Source organism: Ictidomys tridecemlineatus, chromosome 15 (genome assembly GCF_052094955.1).
Source record: "Ictidomys tridecemlineatus isolate mIctTri1 chromosome 15, mIctTri1.hap1, whole genome shotgun sequence".
NCBI lineage: Eukaryota > Metazoa > Chordata > Mammalia > Rodentia > Sciuridae > Ictidomys > Ictidomys tridecemlineatus.
The window spans coordinates 48,975,034-48,996,208 of NC_135491.1; the positions used below are offsets into that span (position 1 = coordinate 48,975,034).

General features: G+C 41.1%; 1 protein-coding gene across 8 annotated transcripts in view; it reads left to right on the forward strand.

Moving 5' to 3' along the window:
* The window catches only part of Hydin (HYDIN axonemal central pair apparatus protein), a 358,781-nt gene that overhangs the window by 214,905 nt on the left and 122,701 nt on the right, over positions 1-21,175 (forward strand). For 6 of the 8 annotated variants that reach the window (XM_078032635.1, XM_078032636.1, XM_078032634.1 and 3 more), the window contains 5 exons: positions 11,247-11,387; positions 12,062-12,140; positions 14,186-14,296; positions 15,222-15,431; positions 17,551-17,688. In XM_078032635.1, the coding sequence (XP_077888761.1) occupies positions 11,247-11,387; positions 12,062-12,140; positions 14,186-14,296; positions 15,222-15,431; positions 17,551-17,688 (679 nt within the window). Of the gene's footprint in view, positions 1-11,246; positions 11,388-12,061; positions 12,141-14,185; positions 14,297-15,221; positions 15,432-17,489; positions 17,689-21,175 lie in introns of all 8 variants that reach the window. The other 2 variants (XR_013430979.1, XM_078032639.1) reach the window with 2 other exon arrangements.

Genomic DNA, 21,175 nt, shown 5'->3' on the forward strand with positions numbered 1-21,175 from the left:
ATTTTTTTTTCACATTTTAAGGCATGGATGGGCTGCCAGATTTCTCACAGAAAAGTTCCTAAGGAGTCTGAGTGTTTGGATTCATTTGCTCAGGATGCCATGACAAGGCCTCACAGATTCAATGGCTTAAATCACAAAATTTTGTTTTCTCACAGCTCAGAAGGCTGGGAGCCCGAGACCAAGGTGTGGCAGGGCTGGCGTCTTCCAAGGGCTAGGCAGCAGGATCTGTTCCAGGCCCATATCTTGGCTGTAGAGAAGCATCTTCTCCCTGGATCCACACATACTGGATTAGGGTCCACTCTGATGGCCTCATTGGAACTTAATTACCTCTTAATATTAACTACCCCCAAATATAGTTGTATTCTGAGTTACTTGAGGGTTGAAACTGAAGCTATCATATCATGATTATCTATATAGAAAACCCCAAATAATCTACAAATTATTAGAACTAGTAAAATGATTCAGTAAGGAGGATGGATTGATATTAAGTTTTAAAAAAATCAGGGTTAGGGAGGATCAAGCACAGTAGCAGAGCGCTTGCCTAGCATGTGCAAAGCCCTGGAGTTGATCCTCAGCCCCAAAAAATTAAAGTTATAAAAATCTATTGCATTTCTGTATAGCAAAAAATAAGAGATATAATGCAATAAAAAAAAAAGAAGTACTTAGGGATATATCTGACCAAAAAACAAACATTCATACGTAAAATACTTTCATCAAGCCCCTAAAAAAACACCTTAATAAATAGTGGGACAACTTTTTTCACTGATTGTAAAAGACTCAATTTAGTAAAAATGTCATTTTTTCTCAAAATGATTTATAGCTTCAATGTAATTCCAATCAAAATCTTGACAGGTTGATCCTGAAATTTATATGAAAGAAGAAAGGGATGAGATGAGCCGAACCCCTCCAAAATGTACAACTATAATGTTAAAAGTGCATTTGTGCACAGGTAGGCAAACAAAACAAAAAAATAGAACCAAGAACCCAGAAACCAACCCGCAACATATAGAAACCTGACAAAAATTGAAAATGTTAAAGGAAGGAGATAGGATGGCCAATTCAGTAAGTGATCTAGGAATAGTCCATTTTCTATACAGAACAGGGCCCGAACGGATCCCTAAACTTGAACTATACAAAATAATTAATTCCATGTGGGTTAAAGATATAAATATGAAAGTCAAATTTTTTTTAATTTGGAGAAAATGTAGGATAACGTGCTGACAATTTCTGAGTAAGGAAGAATCTCTTAAATAAGACACAAAAAAAGCACAAAACCACAATGAAACTATTCATAACTTCTGCATTAACTCGGAGAGCTTTTATTCATCAAAAGATACCAGAAAGAGGGTGAAAAGAGGAGTCACAAACCAAGAGGAATTTTTAGCATATGCATTATCTTCAAATGATTAGTGTGCATAGTATATAAAGAGCTCCTTTGAAAGAAAAGACATAATTGAATTTAAAAATGAGAGAACATGATGCACAGTTGTGTCACAGAAGAAGAAATATGAGTGACCAATAAAGAATAAAGAGATGTTCCACCTCATTAGTAATCTTGAAAGTGGAAATTAAAACAACCACCAGACACGATTACATACCCACCAGATGGGATAAAATTAGATGATGGTACCAAGTGCTGTTAGGGACAGGAGGAATAGCAGCTCTGACGCTGCTGATGGGAGTTTAGACACAGTGGCTCTGGAAAGCAACTGGCAAAGCTGATGGGGACATTCCCCTGGCCCCTCCTCCCAGCCTTTCTGGGTTCTGGCTTCCTTCCTCCAGCAGCTCTTCCTGGATTGACCCTTCCTCCCGCTCTCCCCACCCTTGTCCTGCCCAGGAGCCTCCCTGCAGGATTCCTCCCACACTGAGCTGGGCAGCTCTTCCCTCTGGCCTCCCCTGGCTGCACCCCAGGCCAGAGATGGCTTCTTTCTGCTGGGCTTTCATCAGCTCATTTCTTTCCCTCTGATTCAAGAGGAAGATGAGCCCTTCACTTTTTTTTTTTTTTTTGTAAAATGTATGAATGTTTTGACAGAAAATAGCATCTTACTAGTTTGCAAACTTCCTGTCTGCTTCTATCAGTATCTCCTCTCTCTCCTGATAGGGTCATGCTGCCTGTCCTTATAACTTCAGCACAAATGCACTGTCTCAGTCCTCTTGCTCTGTTAATCACCAGCACTGTAGCAGGCCACTCTTAAGAAAACCTCTGCTAACTCCCCAACCCAATTTGAGCTGGCTTTTGACCCCTGGCTTAACTGGAACTGCTTCTCCTCAAGGTCAGTGATGATTTCATTGGCCTAGGAGGCCCCTTTCTTACTCCACATGTTCCTTGACCCCTCTCCCATTTTAGTGAGAAATCTCATGATGGATGCAAAAGTTCCCGTAACATGTGTTTAGTTTAATAATAAAATGAATGTTGATATCTCATCACCCCTGTTATAAATATGCAGTGATTATTAGTAAGTTGAAGTCCCCTGTGACAACAGTAGGCTGTCTGAGGGACCCTCCTCAGGGACCTCCAGGCCTCCTATAGACCAACCACCAAGAATCTCCGCTCTTGCTGTGATAGGTTAGCTAGTTTATCTGACCAGGAGGTCAGATCAGCCTCAGAGGCTAATGAGAGAGCTGTAAGCCACCTCTCAAACAGAACTTCGTGGTCCACCTGTAAGTGACTCAAGGCAAAGCACAGGGCGACCTACAGAGTGGATAGGACTTTAGACCCTTTATATTGAACTTGAAAATCATCATCATATTGTGGTCTGTGTGGTCCGATTCTATTTGCAATTCACTTTAGTCCAGTTTCCTGAGATAGCAGATCAGTTACTCCATAGATAAATGAGGTAACTCATTTCAACTTTGAGTGTTATGAAAATTTTTGTTCTGCTTTTATATCTGCTTTTATAGAAGAAATATAGTCACTTTATTACAGATTATTTCTCTTTAAAGCATTCCCCCCACTGTCTTTAACATAAGCCATTTAGAGACTCCCCGGGAGCTAAACTGGCTTCTGAGGAAAGCATCCGTGCCCATCGGAACCCTTTGAGTCAGGGTTGTCGGTGGGTTCGCTTAGTGATGTGATTCGTAAAGAATCTGTTGGATTTATCTACAAGTTCATATTAATTAAAATTCCCTCAAAGCAAACTACATCTATGGGAGGCCAGACATTAAAAGAAATTGACTTTTTAACCCACCCTGTTTTGAAAGTATTTCTCAAGAGCTTTGAAGCTGATCAGATTAGAAGGGCGATTTCACAAGCCTAGCTGCCTGGTGGCCTCTCCAAGAGCATGTAGCTGTGGGGACACCTTCTGGAGCTTTGTAGAAGTGGCCATTTCACACAGAAATCCCACCCGAGAGCCTTGAGGTAGATTCTGGCCACAGTCCTCTGCCTGACAGCAGCGCTCCTGGGAAATCCCTTCAAGGCAAGGGCCACAGTGTCTTGTCACATCCAGACTCTGTAATTGGGATGGATCCCTCTTCAAGGAAAGGCTCTAGAGGATGCATCGCACATTCCTTGTGTTGTGGGTCCCTGGTGCTTTTGCTACGAAGTGGCCTGATTTATGAGATGCTGCCATGTGCACGAAGCAACCCAGGAGAGCCGCCACCAGGTAGAGTCCAGGTAGAGTTGACCAGGTAGAGTCCAGCACAGTTGCTAAGAGTGTGAGCTTTGGTGTCAGTCTAACTTGGCTCAGCCACTGATTTGCTCTCTGAGCCCCAGATTTGTCACTGGAGATGTGGATTGTTAAGGTGATAATGTGCTTTAAAAGTGCTTGATAGTACCTGGTGGGGAGTGAGTGACGAATACGTTGGCTGCAGGCACTTACTGAGCACTCCTCCTCGGCACACTTGCTTATCACCATTTTCCTTGTGGCCTTCTCACCACCATCTTCTGGCCACTGCTTCTCAGGCTTGAGGGCACCTTGGAATCATGTCATATTTGAAACGGACGGATGCTATGTGAACCAGGACCTCTGTGGTTGGGTCCCATGCACCCATCTTTCTTGAGGCTCCACTCATGATCCCAGTGGACAGCCAACAGCAAGGACCACTGTTCTAGAAGCTTCCATTGCAGTTTTTTCTGAGAACCTTCAGAAATGTGGTTTTCATCCCCTCAGGTCTGAGTAACTTGAATTTCAGCTACTCAGCTGTCTTTCACCAACTCCACCTTAGCACAGGTGGCCAACAAAGAGTTATGCTCATAGGAATTGGAAAGCTTATTGAACTTCCCTTCTCCTTGTTTGAATTCCAAAAATGACTGCAATCCCTACCAACCCCAAGGACAAGAACAGCCCACCTTCATTTGACATTGGCCATGACCCAGGCACCATGCTGAGTGTTTTTTTTGTTGTTGTTGTTGTTGTTGTTGTTTTTACATGAACTAAGTCTTGCAACAAGCAGATGAGGAAGGATGTATCACTAACATAGTACCCAGGTCACATAGGGTACAAGTGGAGAAACCAGAACTCAAACCCAGGCCCCGTGAGCCCTCACCTTGCTCTGGCCCACCATGCAATCTGCATGTCTCACTGTTGGAGTACTTGAACCCTGAATTATAAGCTTCTGAGTCCCTCATCTTTGGAGTCATATACTGCTATAAATAAAACACGAAGAGGGAAACTGCTGAGCCCAAACCAGTGTTGCTGATCAGCATATGTTTGACATTCAAGGCAGGGCCTGAGCTGATAGCCCTCCAGGTGACTTGTCAGGGGAGGGCTCTCAGGAGAAACTGTAGGAGAGTAAGGGAAGCAAGAGAAGGCAGGGGGAGCTGGAGGAGACATGATTTCCTAACAAGTCCAACCTCTGCCTGATCCCGTGGGGAGCTCTGAAGAGTGGATTGCCTCACAGAGTTCCTCCACTTGGACAAGGAGGCTGGACCCTCAGGAGCACCACCCCCACCTGCCAGTCCTTTGCTCACATGGCAGGCCTTAACGGGAGGAAGATGTAACCTGCCAGGCAGCTCAGGGCAGGTGAAGCAGCTCCCATCAGGATGGGGTGATGCTCCAGATAAAGGTGCAGCCAACACCCACAGCACTCAGGTGAGGGCGTGTCCTCCTAGTAAAGATGACTTAGACAGCACACTAATAGCATCTGCTGCACTTATTAATTTGAAAAATAGGATTGTAGATCCTCTTTATTCAGCCAAACAAAGCATATCTGCAAGCTGTTTTTATACAGCCAGTAACCATTTTCACCCTTGGTAGAGGACATTCGCAATATTCAAGTCTAAGGAATCAGGCGACCAGCGTGTCCCCTACAAGGCTGCCCATCCCCTGCCACCATTTTTTCCCACAACCTGGACCATTCTGCACAGACTTCAGTAGATATACACTTTCCATCTGCAAACTTCATGTGACACTGACCCAGAATATTAACTGAAATAAAGCTTGTTCTTTGGGGTTTTATTTTGGTACAATACCGATTGCAGCAAAGGGAGAACAAGAATTAAGTGTGGCAGTTGTTTGGGGTTTTTTTGTTTTTGTTTTGTTTTTGTTTTTGTTTTTTGTAGTTTGCAACACAAAAAGATCGCATTGATCCTTACCCAAGAGCTCAAAATAAAACAAGAAGAGGGAAACTGCTGAGCCCAAACCAGTGTTGCTGATCAGCATATGTTTGACATTCACGCGATTCTTTCGCAGCCAAAGTGACAAAGGAAAGGTGTTCCTTTCCTGTTCTGTTCCCGGCTCCTCCACTGATTCTGATAGGCATAGCTCTGGAATTGGAGCAATATTGATTTTCCTTGTTTGCTACACTCTCTCTTTTAAAAATAACTGAATCTACCCCTATTTGGGTCAGTATAGTGGGACCCAATCATTTATATCTTAGGGTAAAGTGAAATCCTCTCCAAAAAACTCTATCAATGTTTTGTTTCAATTTTTTTGGAGCAAGTTTTCTGATTTTAATAAGTTAAAGGATTCATTCTGCTAAAGGTTTCACTGTCTCCTGTGGCTCAGCCTACCAGCAAGAAGGGCTGTGTTAGCTCTCTTCTGTTTCCAAAGAGACCTCTCACTTCCCACTCGTCTAGGTATCATTGTCAAATGAAGTGTTGTTTTTCCTCAGGTATGCAGACTCTATAGTTTTGTACCTTTTCCTTTACAGGTATTCCCACACATTCTCTTTTCATTGAGCTCAACATCCCAGGGGTTGCAAATGTTGGATGAAAGAGTGCTATTATGTGCCCAGCAATCTGGCAAAGGGTCCCTCCCCAGGTACCTCTGCTGACCTGACCTGGGGTGATTTAATAAGTGCTCAGAATTGTCCTTGCTGATTTGCACTGTCCCTAGCTGGTAAGGCTACAGTGTTAACCCCACATTAATTATCACTGCATCCTGAGATGTCATGTTGCTGTTCCCACCTATGGTGGCTCTTCAATCTGGCTGTCCATTAGGAGAACCTGGGAGACTCAAAAATGTAACTCTTGAGCTGAGACCTATCAAATCAGAATAGAATCTACCCAAGAATGAGGCACAAGAATATTGAAACAAGTTTCCCAGGAGATTTTCCAGCAACAAGGCAACATGGGTCCTCTGCCCAGGATGATACATCAGCTTAAGGTAAAGTCAACTGGAGACATCTGGTCTACAGCAAGCCAAATGGAAGCTCATGAAAGGAGATGAAAAGACCTTTACCACGCTTCTCCAAGGCCATCCCAGATGGAGGAGTGGGTGCACAATAGCCGAATGACCCCACATGCTGTTCAGCTGCTCTCATGCAACCACCCACCCACCCTTCCATCCATCCATTCTATCAAACATCTGTTGAGCTCATGCAGTGTGTACCAGACCATGTGCAATGGGTCTGTAAAAAGGAAACACCCCAGATCCTGCCTTTCAAGAGCTCATAGTTCTGTAGAGTAAGAAGCCCAGCCATGGATGGTGCTAGCCCCATGTTTTCCCAAAGGGAGAGTAAACTAATCATCCTCCTTAAACAGAGCAAGCAAGGCTCAGCTCAGAGCCTTCACCAGGCATGGATTTTTTTCCCCATTGATTTTTCAATGGGAAGTTATTCTAGAGTTTCATTTACAGTAATTAAATAAAAATTTCCTTTAAAATAAGCCTATTTTAAGGAAGGTGATAAAATAAAATAAGCCTATTAATGAGTATGATAGTGTGCTATCACTATACAGTCATTGGATGGCTAAAATTAAGAAGACTGAATACCAAGTATGGATGAGGATGTGGAACTAAGTAGAACTCTCAGACACTATGCATAGTAGTATAAAATGTTACATCCTCTTTGGAAAACCATTTGGCAGTTTTCTCTAATGTTAAACGTGCATATATCATACAATCCAGCAATGCTCTCTCCCTATGAGTTTAACCAAGAAGAATGGGTTAGTCATCTTTCCATTATATAACAAATGCCTGACATAGTCAACTTATAAAAAGAAAAGGTTTATTTGACTCACTTTAGAGATTTTAGTCCAGGATCCATTGTCCTCTTTTTGGGGGGTGATCTGGTGATGAGGCAGCACATGGTAGGGGTGTGTGGCAGAGGAAAACCACTCATCTCTAGATATAGAAGGGTTCTAGCACAACATAATAAAGACTGTATATAACAAACTTACAGCCAATATCATACTGAATGAGAAAAACATGAAAGCCTTTTCCCTAAAATGAGAAATAAGTCAGGGTTTCCACTCATATCATTTTTATTCAATCTATACTTCAAAATTTTAGCCACAGCAATCAGACAGGAAAAATAAAAGTGATACCATCAAGGAAGGAAGAAATAAGATTATCTGTTTACAGATTATATGATTCTATACTAGAAGACTCTAAAGACTCCACAAAAAGACTCTTAGAACTCATAAACAAATTCAGCAAAGGAGCAATATACAAAATCAACATACAAAAATTAGTATTTTTTTCTACACATCAGTAACAAATTTTCTTAGAAAGAAATCAGAAAAACAATCTCATTCACAATATCCTCAGAAAAGGAAACCTAGAAATAGTCCTAGCCAAAGAAGTAAAAGATCTCTACAGTAAAAATTATAGAACACCAAGGAAAGAAATTGAAGACTCTAGATGGAAAGACCTCCCGTGTTCCTGGATTGGGAGAACTACACTGTTAAAATGGCTGTGCTACCAAACGTGATCTACAGATTCAGTGCAATCTCCATCAAAATACCAATGTCCATTTTTCACAGAACTAGAAAGAAACAATTCTAAAATTTTATTTGGAGCCACAAAGGACCCCAGATAGTTAAAGCAATCCTGAGCCAAAAGAGCAATGCTAGAGGCATTCCAATACCTGATTTCAAAATATACTGTGGAGCCATAGTAACAAAAATAACATGGTATTGACATAAAAACAGACACAACCAGAGGAATAGAATAGAAGACCCAGATATAAACCCATGCATTTACAGCCATCTGATTCCTGACAAAGGTGCCAAAAACATACATTGGAGAAAAGACAGCCTCTTCAACAAATGGTGCTTCAAAAGCTGAACATCTGCCTGTAGAAGATTGAAACTACATCCTTATCTCTCACCCTGTATAAAAATTAACTAAACTGGACCATTTAATATAAGAACTGAAACTTTGAAACTATTAGAGGAAAAGATAGGGATAACACTTCAAGATATAGACACAGGCAACAATTTCCCACATAGAATTACAGTCGCTCAGGAAATAAAAGCAAGAACTGACAAATGGGATTACATCTAAGTAGGAAGTTTCTGCACCAGAACAAAGTGAAGAGACAAGCTACAGAATGGGAAGGAGAAAATCTTTGCTAATAATTCATCTGGCTGAGGATTAAATTCCAGAATATATAAAGAACTCAAAAGAAACTTAATATCCAAAGAGGAAGTAATCCAATCAAAAATGGACAAGTGATGTGAATATCCACTTCTCAAAAGAAGAAGTACAAATGGTCAATAAATACACGAGCAAGTGCACAACATTTTTAGCCATCAGGGAAATACAAATTAAAACTACATTGAGCTTTTTCCTCATCCCAGTCATAAAGGCTGCTATAAGAAAAAAAAGACAAATGCTGACTGGTGAGGATGTGGAGAAAAAGGAACTCTTATAGACTCTTAATAGGAATATAAAATTGTTCAACCCTTCGGAAAGCAGTATGAAGGTTCCTCAGCAAACTTCAACTAGAGCTACCATATGATCTAACCATACCCAAAGGAAATGAAGGTAGCATACAGAAGAGATACCTGCATCTTGCAGCACTGTTCACAATAGCCCGTATGGAATTGGGCCAGGTCCCCACCAACAGATGAATGGATATATGTAGTTTACATACACAATGGAATGTTCTCCAGCCAGAAAGATTGAAATCATGTTACTTTCAGAAAAACAATGGATGGAACTTAGGATCATCATGTTAGACGAAATAAGTCAGACATGGAAAGACAAGTATCACATGTTTTCTCAAATAAGTAGAAACTAAAAAAGCATGGTGGGGGAGAGAGAGAACTTGAAAATGAAATAGGAGCTTTTAGGGAAGGGGAAGGGAATGGGATCAGGTGGGAGGAGGGAAGGAAGTAAAAGCAAGAGAGGGAAGGTGAATATGATTAAAACACAATATATGCATATGGAAATGTCACAGTGAAACCCATTAATATGCACAATTAATATGAGTTAATATTTGTAATGGAAAATAAATAAGTAAATAGTTTTTTTAAAAACCACTCACCTCACCACGAGCCAGGATGCAGAGAGGAAGAAGAAGGAACCACGATCCCTTTTGAGGACATACCTGCCATAACCTTAAGACCTCCTACTTAGGCCCCACCTCCCAAAAGTTTAACCAACTCCCATAGCAACAACCTGGGATCCAAGTCTTTAACCCATGGATCTTTGAGGGACATTCCAGATCCCAATTGTAGCAAAAAAATGAAAACGTATGTCCATATTTTAAAGACTTATACATAAATATCTATAGCAGCTTCACTAATAGTATCCAAAGCTGGAAACAGACTAGGTATCCATCAACAAGATGGACAAGAATCCATATTCCAGAATACTATTCAGTTGGAGAAAAACTGTTGCTTCATGTGACATGATGATTCTGGTAAACATTATGCTGAACAAAAGAAGTCAGGCATGGAAGAATGCATTTTGGCTCCATTTCTCTGAAACTGTAGGCAAAACTAATCCACAGAGAATATAAAGTTGATAAGTTTATACCAGGGTACTTTTTAGGATAATTGGCATTGTGTCTGTTGATGTGGCAGTAGTTACTTAGATACATATCTTTGTAAAAAAAAAAGTTCATCAAACTGTATGCTTGTGAGCGTAATTTGTGTGTAAGTTTTCTTCAATAAATTGCTTTATTAGGTAATAACCCATATGGCAAAAATTATGAAGGTGGCATAGAGTGCCTGAAAATTTGGAAATGGTACTCCAGGACATGGTAGACAGTGGAAAGCACCCTACAAGAAGTGATAATGAAATGCTGTGGCACTTCCAAGGCAAATGGGTCAGTGTTGGGAGCTTCCGATAGTAAATGACATCTCTACTGAACCTCTGAGTGCACATGAGGCCAAAATGAACATATAAGTGAAATTGGGTTGAAGTTAATATTAAGGGCTTGAGATGGGTGAGGAAGCAGAAGGGAAGAGTCCAGAAAAAGTCACATGCACCTTGAGAGGAAGGAAGAATAGGGGTGGTCCCACCACCGTGGCCTTTGTGACATCCAAAGGTCTTTCTAATCAGTGGAACCTAGACATACAGGCGCAGCACCAGCTGAATAGCCACCAATTTGCCCCTTACTCAGAGAACTTGAATGGCCGCAAAACTCACCAGTGGGACCAGGACTGGGGTGTGGCAAGCAAGGCACCAGAGACACCACATTATAGGAAGAAAGGTCTTGCAAAAAGGCTGAGCCTGCACTTCCAGGACCCTGAAGAGGAGTTCCTTCCTCACCCTAGTCCTGACCCTGCTTTCTAGTTATCTGGGAGCAGATCCCCCATTCATTCACAGCCAGACCTGCCTGTGTACTCCAGGCCAGGCACTGTATCAGGTACCCTGTTTGAGACAAGTCCTCAGAAAGCTAAAGGCAAGTATGAGAGCAGAAGCCCAGAGGCCTGTGGACACTTCAAGTAGAGATACTGGCCCGAGATTGGAATAGAAGGTCAGAAGACTTTAGGATCAAATGAAACCTTAGCCAAGACTTGAAGAAGGCTAGTCCATGGGAGTGTACAGGGTGATCCTTCTAGATCTGCCTGGTCTAGGATTTGGCCACAGGGCACCAATTTTCAAAAGCCCTCCCACTCCTATGCTTTGTAGGTTTGTGACATGGGCAAAGAAGCCCGATAGTACCCCTGTGTCCCAGATGGAGTCTATTCCAGCAACCTTAGCATCTGCCAGCTCACCAGCAGTCCCTGCTACAGTAGAGTCACCCGAGGTGGAAAATAGTGATTCCATTAGGTAAGTACAAATGCAAAACCAGCAGGGACTGGTCTTTTAACAGCATTCTTATCTCTAATCTGACTTACATTCTCTATACTCATTCCTTATTCATTCAGTCATTCACTAGTCAACAGTTTAGTGAGTGCCTTCTGTGTGCTAGGCCCTGGATTAGACCTCTAGAATCAGGAGCTGAGAGTTATCTCTGCTCTCAGAAATCCATTAAGTCCTGAGCCCTGGGAGACTGAGTCCTTCTATAGGGCCAAGGCTTGCAGCCAGGATTGGGTCCAGGATAGCAAAAGGATATGAGACTCTACCAAACATTATATCCTCCTAAAAAAATGCTCCAACAATTATGAAGTTGAACATTGAGTACTCAGGGCACATTCATATTGTCTGAAGAATTGCTACAGCTTCCTGGGACTTTCCATAAGTCAGGCCCGGGTTCCATGCTCCAGGAAAGATAAGTTGGGGACTAGGAAAAACTGACCAGTGTAGTGGCTTAGCTGCATATTTGGGACAGAGGGCAGCTAAGCACTGCTCGCTGACTTCTTGAGACCCTTGAGTGAGAACTTCCACTTACTTTCTGGGGTGTAGCAGAGGGAAAGAGGAAGACAGTAGAAGAAGATGCCAGTGACACTATGTGATGATGATTGCAAACTGAATGATTCCCTCCATTTTATTAATCTTCCCAGGACTATCATTATGGATGAAGAGATGGGGTACGAAGACCAAGAAATCAAAAAAATGACAGCATCTACTGTGATCTCGGATGTAAGGTTCCTTTGCCCTGAAAAGAGCTGACAAATAGAAGGTCTTTCCCATTAAACAAAGGCAGGACCAGGGGTCAAGCTGGGATGAGGTTTTGGGGCTTTATCCAGATCACTCTCCAATCACACTCCAGAGCCAACACCCCACGGCAAGCCCAGGATCCCTCAGGACAGAGAGCTCTGAACCGGAAAAGCCAGTTACCTCCACACCTGAGGATCTTATGCTCTTCCTCCTCCATAGCAGAGGCTCCCAAAGGAGCAATATTCTCAGAAGTTTCATAGCAAAAACAAAGGGAAGATTGAGAGATTTGAAAGATGCATACACCTAGCCAGACACAGCTACACACGCCTGTAACTCAGCAATTTAGGGCACTAAGACAGGAGGATTGCAAGTTCTGGGCCAGCCTCAGCAACTTTGCAAGGCCCTAAGCAACTCAGCAAGATCCCGTTTCAAAATTTTAAAAAAACAAAATATTTTTAAGGAAGTGGGGATGGGGCTCAGTGGTCAAGCACCTCTGGGTTAAAAAATATCTATATATGTATATAAGGGCTGGGCCTGTAGCTCAGTGGTAGAACACTTGCCTCACACGTTTGAGGCACTGGGTTGGAGCCTCAGCACCACATAAAAAATAAATTAATTAGTAAACAATGATATTGTACCCATTTACAACTAAAAAACATCTTTTAAATATATATATGTGTGTGTGTGTATACACACACACATACACCCTTAAATACTCCTTCTAGAATTATGGCCAAAGAAAGCCATCAGACACACAAAGATTTGCATACAAAAATTTTCATCATAGTACTTTAGAAGTAGCAAAACATTGAAAAACAAAAGACTGTGTGTCCAGGATGATATACAATCTATTAAAATAGTGCTGCTTGTAGCATTCATGGTGAAGAGTGGCCAGGGGCAGGCATTTTCATACTTGGCCAGTAGGAATTTGAACTGGCACATCCTCTACAACATGCAGCTTGGCAAGTATATTAGAATTTAAATTGTATAGTTCCTTGTCTAAAAATTTCATAGCAGAATTCATATTGTCAAAATGGTCATACTACCAATAGTATGACCATTTTGACAATATACATATATTGCTATACATATTTGAAGCAATTCCTATTAAAATTCCAATGGTATTCTTTATAGAAGTAAAAAAAACAGTCATTAAATTCATTTAAAAAATAAGAGGCCTGGAATAGCTATTTTTTAATATTTTAAATGGTCCTTGTGAAAAATTTTCAGTCACACAGGAAGGTGACACTCATAATTTCAACTAAAAAAATCAGAATATAAATATAAATATATAGAGAGAGATAAAGAGAGATAGAGATACATACAGAATATAAACACACACATACCTGTACTTATAGTATAACCTATTGATTGATTTTTTTCCCCTTGGAGTTTTCTGTATTTTTCAAAATTTTCAGTGTGAGTACATAGAACACTTGTATTTTAAATATTTTTTCTATTTTCAAAGATGTTTGTCATAGGAAATGTAAAAATACAAAAAAAATAAAATTCTCAAAATTCCATCATTTATGGAAAAATACTACTGAAATTTTTAGCAAACAAACTCCCAGATATCTGTTTGCATATGCAAATCTCAAAATGCCAGTGTTTTAAGAACTATGTTGAATAGAAGTGGTGTCTTGTTCATTTACACCCACTCACACCTTCAGACCCATAGGGCCTATGTAATTTAATATGAATGGAACTGATTTTCCACTCCATCATTCTTGGTCTGTAAATATACATTGTACCCTCTCCATAGAAAGAGGGACCACATACACTTTATTTAAGATGAACTTTTATTGATGGGCAGCTGGTTTGCTTCCAGAATTTTGTGATTATAAGTAACACTGAAGTATTATGTACATTATGCACATTTTGGACATTGTCCAATTATCTCCCTGGGGAAAACATACTATTTTTATAATTATATACCACATGCTTCCTTTCTATGTCAGTGATGGGGAGGTGCATATCTATGCTCCATTATTATTGCTTATAGATTTTCCCATATCTTTAACTTATAGGGAACAAAAAATAACTCTACTGAAACAGAAAGAAGTCAGAGTCAGGTGGAGTTTCAAGAATCCCCATGGATCTTTGAACAGGAAGAGATGCTTACCATTGGGATAGAAGAAGTAAGTCCTACTGAAAACGGACTTTGGGATAAAACTAGTTTCTCTGCTTCTGCTGGCAGGTGGAGTCTGTGTAAGCTGCAAGTCTTTGCAGCAGAGAAAGCCCATTTTAGCACAGCTAGTCAAGGAAGGGAATGCCTGCTGATGTTAGATCTGAGGATTGCATTTGGCAAAGCTGGAGAGTGGCATGTTGCAGTTCTTAATGGTGGGCCGTTCCCTCCAGTCACAGCAAACCCAGCATTCACCACCAATTTCTTCATTCTGGGTCCTTGCCTTGCAAATTCAAAGAATGAAATCCACAGGCCAGGAAGAATAAGAGCAAAAGAGTGAGATTTATTCCCACTCTAATAGTGGAGAGGGGACACAATAGGAGTTACCACTTCAGTGTGCTAATCTAGAAGTTTATATAGCACTTGGATCAACCACGATTGATCCAAATTTATGCTGATCAGGGCTTGGAAAAGTACCAACACTATTGGTTCAAATTTATGCTAATCTCCATTTGGGTCTGCCTGACTTCCATTTTCCCACACTCATGTCAGTGGATCATGGATGCTCTGGGGCTTGGGGCCATGCGTTGTGTGGAAAGGGCATTTGCAGTGGGCCCAGGTTGGGACAGATCAGTGCACCCTGGCTCACCACACCTCAGGCCTGCCAGCTTGGTGGGCTTCACGTGGATGCACCCACACTCCAGCCCATCCGATCATGCTCCAGGACAAGGACTTGGCTTTGCTACCTCCTGGGTCTCACCAGCAGCACTGTTCCCACCATGACTATCGTATAGGTTCAGGATGCTGCCTTAGTCACCTCCCAAAGAGTCAAACAAGTGAAAAGTTGAGGATTTATCTGTCCAGTTGGCAATACTTTAACTTCCATTCAGGCTCATCACCCTGATCACTGTTCTCAGGTAGTGTGACTTTCTCTGCAGGTGTTTGACATTCTGCCCCTCTATGGAGTTCTGCAGCCACACAGTCACCACCAGGTATCTTTCACCTTCTTTGGACATGCTGACATCGTTGCCCAAGCCAAAGCTCTGTGTGAAGTGGAAGGAGGGCCCACCTATGAAATAATACTGAAGGGAGAGGCTTCCCTGGTCAACTATTCCTTTGACACCAAGGATATTAACTATGGATTACAGGTACTATGATGCCCAAGGTGGAGATTTCTGGATTTTCCTCAAACATGAACCATAGTTCTTGTCCTTGAATCTCTCCCAAACTCCTGATCATTGTAGCTTCACCATCACCCCTGTCCTGGGTCCCTAATCTGTTTCTCTGACCCCGATCATTCTCTTGCTCCCAACTGTGTGCCTGACATTTTCACTTACGTTTCTCACAGTCTCCTAAACTCAGTATGCTCGACGCCTGTTGGAATCCACAAGTCTGTTCCAACCTGTTTACTACCATTTTCACACCCCTCGGTTTACAATCTCTAAGGCTTACAATTACCTCCACACCCCATATCCTTTCATTTGTCTAGTGTTTGCTACTTCATTCACCAGGGTCCTGCTCTGAGTCCCTTTTCCTGTCCCCCTGCCACTACAATCACTCTACAAGACCTCATCAAGCCAAGCCTAAGTGACCACAGCTGCTCCTCCTTCACTGCCTTCTGCATACACATCCATCAGGTTCCGTTTCAGGAGGTCTGGAGGTGGCCTGAGATTTGCATGACTAGCAAGTTCCCGAGTGATGCCAACCCTGCTGGTCTGTATAGTCACTGCAAGCAAGGGGTTGCTGTTACTGGAATATTCTTGGCTTCTATCACTAAACTTCTATCCCACCTAAACATCTTGCCAGATAAATTTCCCCAAAATTTCCCTTTTATCCCATCAGTCTCTGACCAGTTAATCTCAGCAGTATTGGAAAAGCAGTATTTGAGAAAAGAGCATGGTTTTATATCCTGTTGTTGCCTCCTCCTGACTCTGTTACCATAGGCCCTCCACCCAACCTCTCCAGGCCTCAGTATTCCTGATCTATAAGATGGGAGTGGGCTAGCAAGTGCCTGTCTCACCAGGAGACTGTGGTTACATAGGTGGAGTCTGGTCAATGTGGTGCATGGGTCAGAGTAGAACCTCAGTCATCATGAGCTTCTTTCTGTGTCCCCCAGTCAGTCAGGGCTGGGGTCCTGTTCCTGGGGAGGATATAGTGAGCCCCTCTACTAATGTGCTCCTTACACAGGAGTTTCCCTGTCCATATTCCCCTTTATAGTCCACTCATATAATTGTGGCCAAGCTGGTTTCCCCAATGGCCCCAGTGCACCCCAGCCCTTCTGACCTCCACATCTTCCCACATATTGTACCCCCATCCTCCACTCTGCCAACCTCAAATCATGCATCCTGTAAGACCCAGCTCAGCTCCATCCCAGTTACCTTCTCTTACTTAATATTCCCTTGGCACTTAGGTATAGTCTTTGCTAGAATATAATGTACTTTCTAATTTTTGTTTTGGGATAATTATTAGTTAATTCTGTTCTTTCCTCAATTAGATTCTGTGTTACAAACTCAAAGAATATATATCTTCAACCAAATTTTAATGATTGGACCCTCATTAGCTTCTGCATGTGTAACTACTGAATTGTGTGTTTATAGATTAAACATTGTGTCTGAAATCAGATCATCTGGCACTCAGACTTACTCCATTGTGTTGACCAAATAGAATTCCCTTTTCTTCTTTATCTTTGGAGTCCTCTGGGCAATTGGTTTCTGCTCATCTCCAAATGTATTCTTTGAAGCAGGTGGACCTTGTCCTAGCTTGTCCTAGCTTGTCCTAAGGACCCCCAAAGTGACTTCAGTTGCAGTTATTAGGCCTACTATATCAACTGGTGAAGAACTGGCTGATCCATTATAGCCATGGTTCCCTAAATAAATGGAAAAATTTATTCCAGAATATTCTGAATTCAAATCTTACATTTTTCTTATGAGACAGAATCCAGAACGCAAATCTTCTTTGTATAGAAAGCTTACTTCAAGATTTGCTAATTTTAGTTCCTGTGATAAAGAAACAGAGGCACAGAGATTGGATGCTCAGGCCCACTTTCAGAGCTGAACCAAGCTATTAATGAGAAGAAGTAAGCCAGGTATCCAGAGGGTCGCAGTCCTCCTACTCCAAGAGGCACTGTATTATGGGTTGAGCAGTGTCTATCTCAGGCAGAGTAGAGACGGGATCTGAGGCAAGTTTTGCTGATTCCCCTTCCTCAGGGTAAGGGCAGTACCCAGTGGATGGGGACGGAGGGCCACTCTTCCTTCTCCTCCTCTCAAGCTGTTCAACTATGTCACGGAGCGTGAAATCACACTGAAGAACACTGGGAAAGTTGGCTTCGAGTTCAAGGTCCTGGCTGGCCACCAGACTTCATCAGAAAACTTTCGTCCTGGGGTACCACTGATTGTGCCTCTCTCGGTGAGCAAATGGTGGGAGGGACCCACATTCCAACCCCCTGGGCTACACCCCAGATGCAGGTTAGCATTCCCTGCCAGGATTGGGAGGGGGGATGGGGGGTGACTTCTTTTTGTAAAATTAAAACTAAAGAACTCTCAGAATGAAGAAAGATAAATAAATCCAGGTCATCTGTTTATTAAATGAGTATTTATGGAGTCCAATCCTAGCCAGTTTCCAGGCATTCAGAGGAAGCTGTGAACCGGACAGCTACAACCTATGGAACTTCTTCTTCATGATAATAAAATCAACTTTATTTCCATGAAAGTCTTCACACTCCCCCAATAACTGCCAGGGGATTTCTCTCCGCTTACTACACCAAATAAAGGCAGTTTCTCACTAGCAGATGTGAAAACACCTGTAGACGGTAATGAGCCATGTAGGTTCTAGTATAAAAGCAAATGGGGCTGTGATTCCTTGTCTGTATTTTGTTGATCTTCCAGTAGTAAGGAACTTTGAATGTTTCACATTATGAAAATGCATAACATTGCTATAAAAATTATAAAATATTAAAACAGCATAAGTGATAAATTAAGCTTACTGTCCACAGATAATGAGGACTGTCATCTTGTCCTTCCCCTAAATTACTTAGGTTATTGCTAGTCTCCCTAGTCTTCATGGATCTGTTTGTCTGTCCCTGTATTAATACTATATTATTTCAATAATTATTTTTTTAAAATAAATCTTAGGATCTGTTAGATCAACCCTATTTTTTTCTTTTTCCAATTTATCTTACCTATTCTTTTGAATTTATTCTTACATTTGGTTTCTCTAACTTCTCTTTTTGTACTGGGGATTGAACCCAGGGCGCTTAACCACTGAGCCACATCCCCCACCCTTTTTTATATTTTATTTAGAGACAGGGTCTCACTAGTTGCTTAGGGCCTCGCTAAGTTTCTGAGGCTGACTTTGAACTTGTGATCTTCCTGCCTCAGCCTCCTGAGCCGCTGGGATTACAGGGTGTGTGCCACCGCACCAGGCTCTCTAACTTCTTAAGATGAATGGCTACTTTTCTTTCTAATAGTGTAAAATGTAAGGCTACTTATTTGCCTGAGTATACCTTCAGCCTTACCCCATAAATATTAAGAAAATGACAGATTAAAAAGTAGAAGTCAATTTTATATATTTCATACAAGTGAATATCATGATTTTCATCGTTTTCTGAGTTCTCTAAAATTACAGTTTTATTTACAAGTATAATTTTAAAATATATTTTTATTTTCAAATGACTAAGATTTTTGCTTTTGTCATTGAAACTCTTATTAACATTCATATTGAGGTATTTGTATCATGGCCAGATAATATGGCTGTCTCAGTTTCTACTGAGTGAATTTATTCATGTGATTTACTGGCTAAAATGATTTTCAGTGCTTGCCAATGCTTGAAAATAATGTTTCCAAGGCTCCAGATTATTATGAAAGTCTATTAAATTGCCCAAATAATTATAGCATTCAAATCTTCTATATCTTTTTTCTGTTTAGTTTTTCTTAGGAGTGGCATATAAAGCCCCGTGCATTACTCTATCTATTGTTTTTTACAATATGTAAAAACTGTGCTTTATGCATTCTCTATGTTGACACCAAGGACTTTATGACTATTGGGTGTTTGTTGTGGACTGCATAGTTTCCTATTTTAAATTGTCTTTTTGTTCTCTCTTAATGCCTTTTGCTCTGAACTCCATTTTGATCTCAGGGTCCTGATTCCAGCTTCCCTCTGCCTTACATCTATTTGATTTTGTTTTAGGTTTATCATTCTTGAAACATTTATGGTTGAATTTTATTTTTTAAACTTACCAGAATGTCTGAGGTTTTGATAGGGAGATTCGGTGAAGCCTTATCATCAGTAGACTTGAAGTAATTGGTTATTATTTTCTCTATTAGAAAAGTTTCTGTAATGATTTCTTTTTATTCTATCTTTTTATCACAATTGCTACATTTTCCTTGCCTTTTCTCCTCTGGTTTTCTTTTTAAGCATTCACATTTATACTGCTGCTATTAGTATCAATTTATACAACTCTGTAGAGAACAATTTGGCAATATCTCTTAAAATTACTCTTTGAATCAGAAATTTTATTTCATTTCTAATTATCATAGATACATTTTCCTACATTTGCACAATGTTATTTTAATGGCAATATCAAAAGACCAGAAACAAACTAAATGTCTACCAGGTGGGAACTAGTTTTAAAAATGTATTAAAACTTTGTACTGGAATAACATACAGCAGTTAAAAAGAATACAGCTATTCTAGATGTATCAATATTCACTTTATTCTAAGATATAGTCTAAAGTAAGAAGGAAAGAAAATATGAAAAACACTGTGTATTATTTGCTATCAATCTGCATTTTAGAATTTTGTGTGTGTATGAAATCTGGATTCAGTTAACTAATATTTTATTTGCTCTTTTTTGCATCTTTGTTAATAAGTGATAAATGGCCCATAAATTATTCTTTCATACTGTGCTTGACCAGTTTGGATACAGTAAGAAGAAATGAGAAATTCTGAAATGGTTTGTAAACTAACATGGTTATTTATTTTTTGAAAGATCAGCAGAGCTTGTCCTAATGTCATATGTCCCCTTTTCTCCAGGAGGATTCGTGGGACTCAGCAATAAGTTGTATTCACAGCTATGATTTATTACAGCAAAAGGACACAAAGTAAGATCAGCAAAGGGAAAGGCACATGGGGCAAAGTCCAGAGGAAACCAGGTACCAGCTACCAAGGGTCCCCTCCCAGGGGCTCCCACAGGGCACTCTGAAGTCCCCCCATGAGTTGTGACATTGTGAGGACAGCCAGGGAAGCTCATTAGGAACTCGGTGCCCTGGATCCTCACTGGAGGTGATCACAGTAGGCATGACGCCTGGCGCATACCGAATTCCAGATGCAGCTATTCAACATGAACCATATTGTTTGCAGTTTCAGCACAGTGAGTCTTATCAGGGGACTGTAAAGACACTCCCAAAATCTCAGATGCCAGATGCCAACCCAGGGTCCACCTTGCTAGCAGGCCTTCCTAAGAACAGCAGTCCAGGCCGCTGTGTTAACCCTTGTCTGCAATCTCCTGCTTTTGAACTGGGTCTTTTTTTTTTATGAGTCTAAATGGGTTTTTTTTCTCAGTATTCTTTTCCTCTGCTATATACCAGCTTTCCTGTTGTGAAGTCAAATTCTTCTAATGAAAACAAACATTTACAGAGCTCAACAGTATATACGACATAGAAAAATGGGGGGAGGGAGGTCTCCCCACCAGAATTCCATGACAGAACTGGTTATTTTGGAAAAATTCATTGCAAAGTGCTTGACATAAAGCTGAGATACCTCCTCACCCCAGGTCACTGAGCTCAGGAAGAATTTCTTCGTGGGAAACAACAGAATTCTGTGCATTGCCCAAGGATGGGTGAGAAGAAGAGAGAATGGGAATACAAAGATGAATCTTGGAGACACAAAACACGGC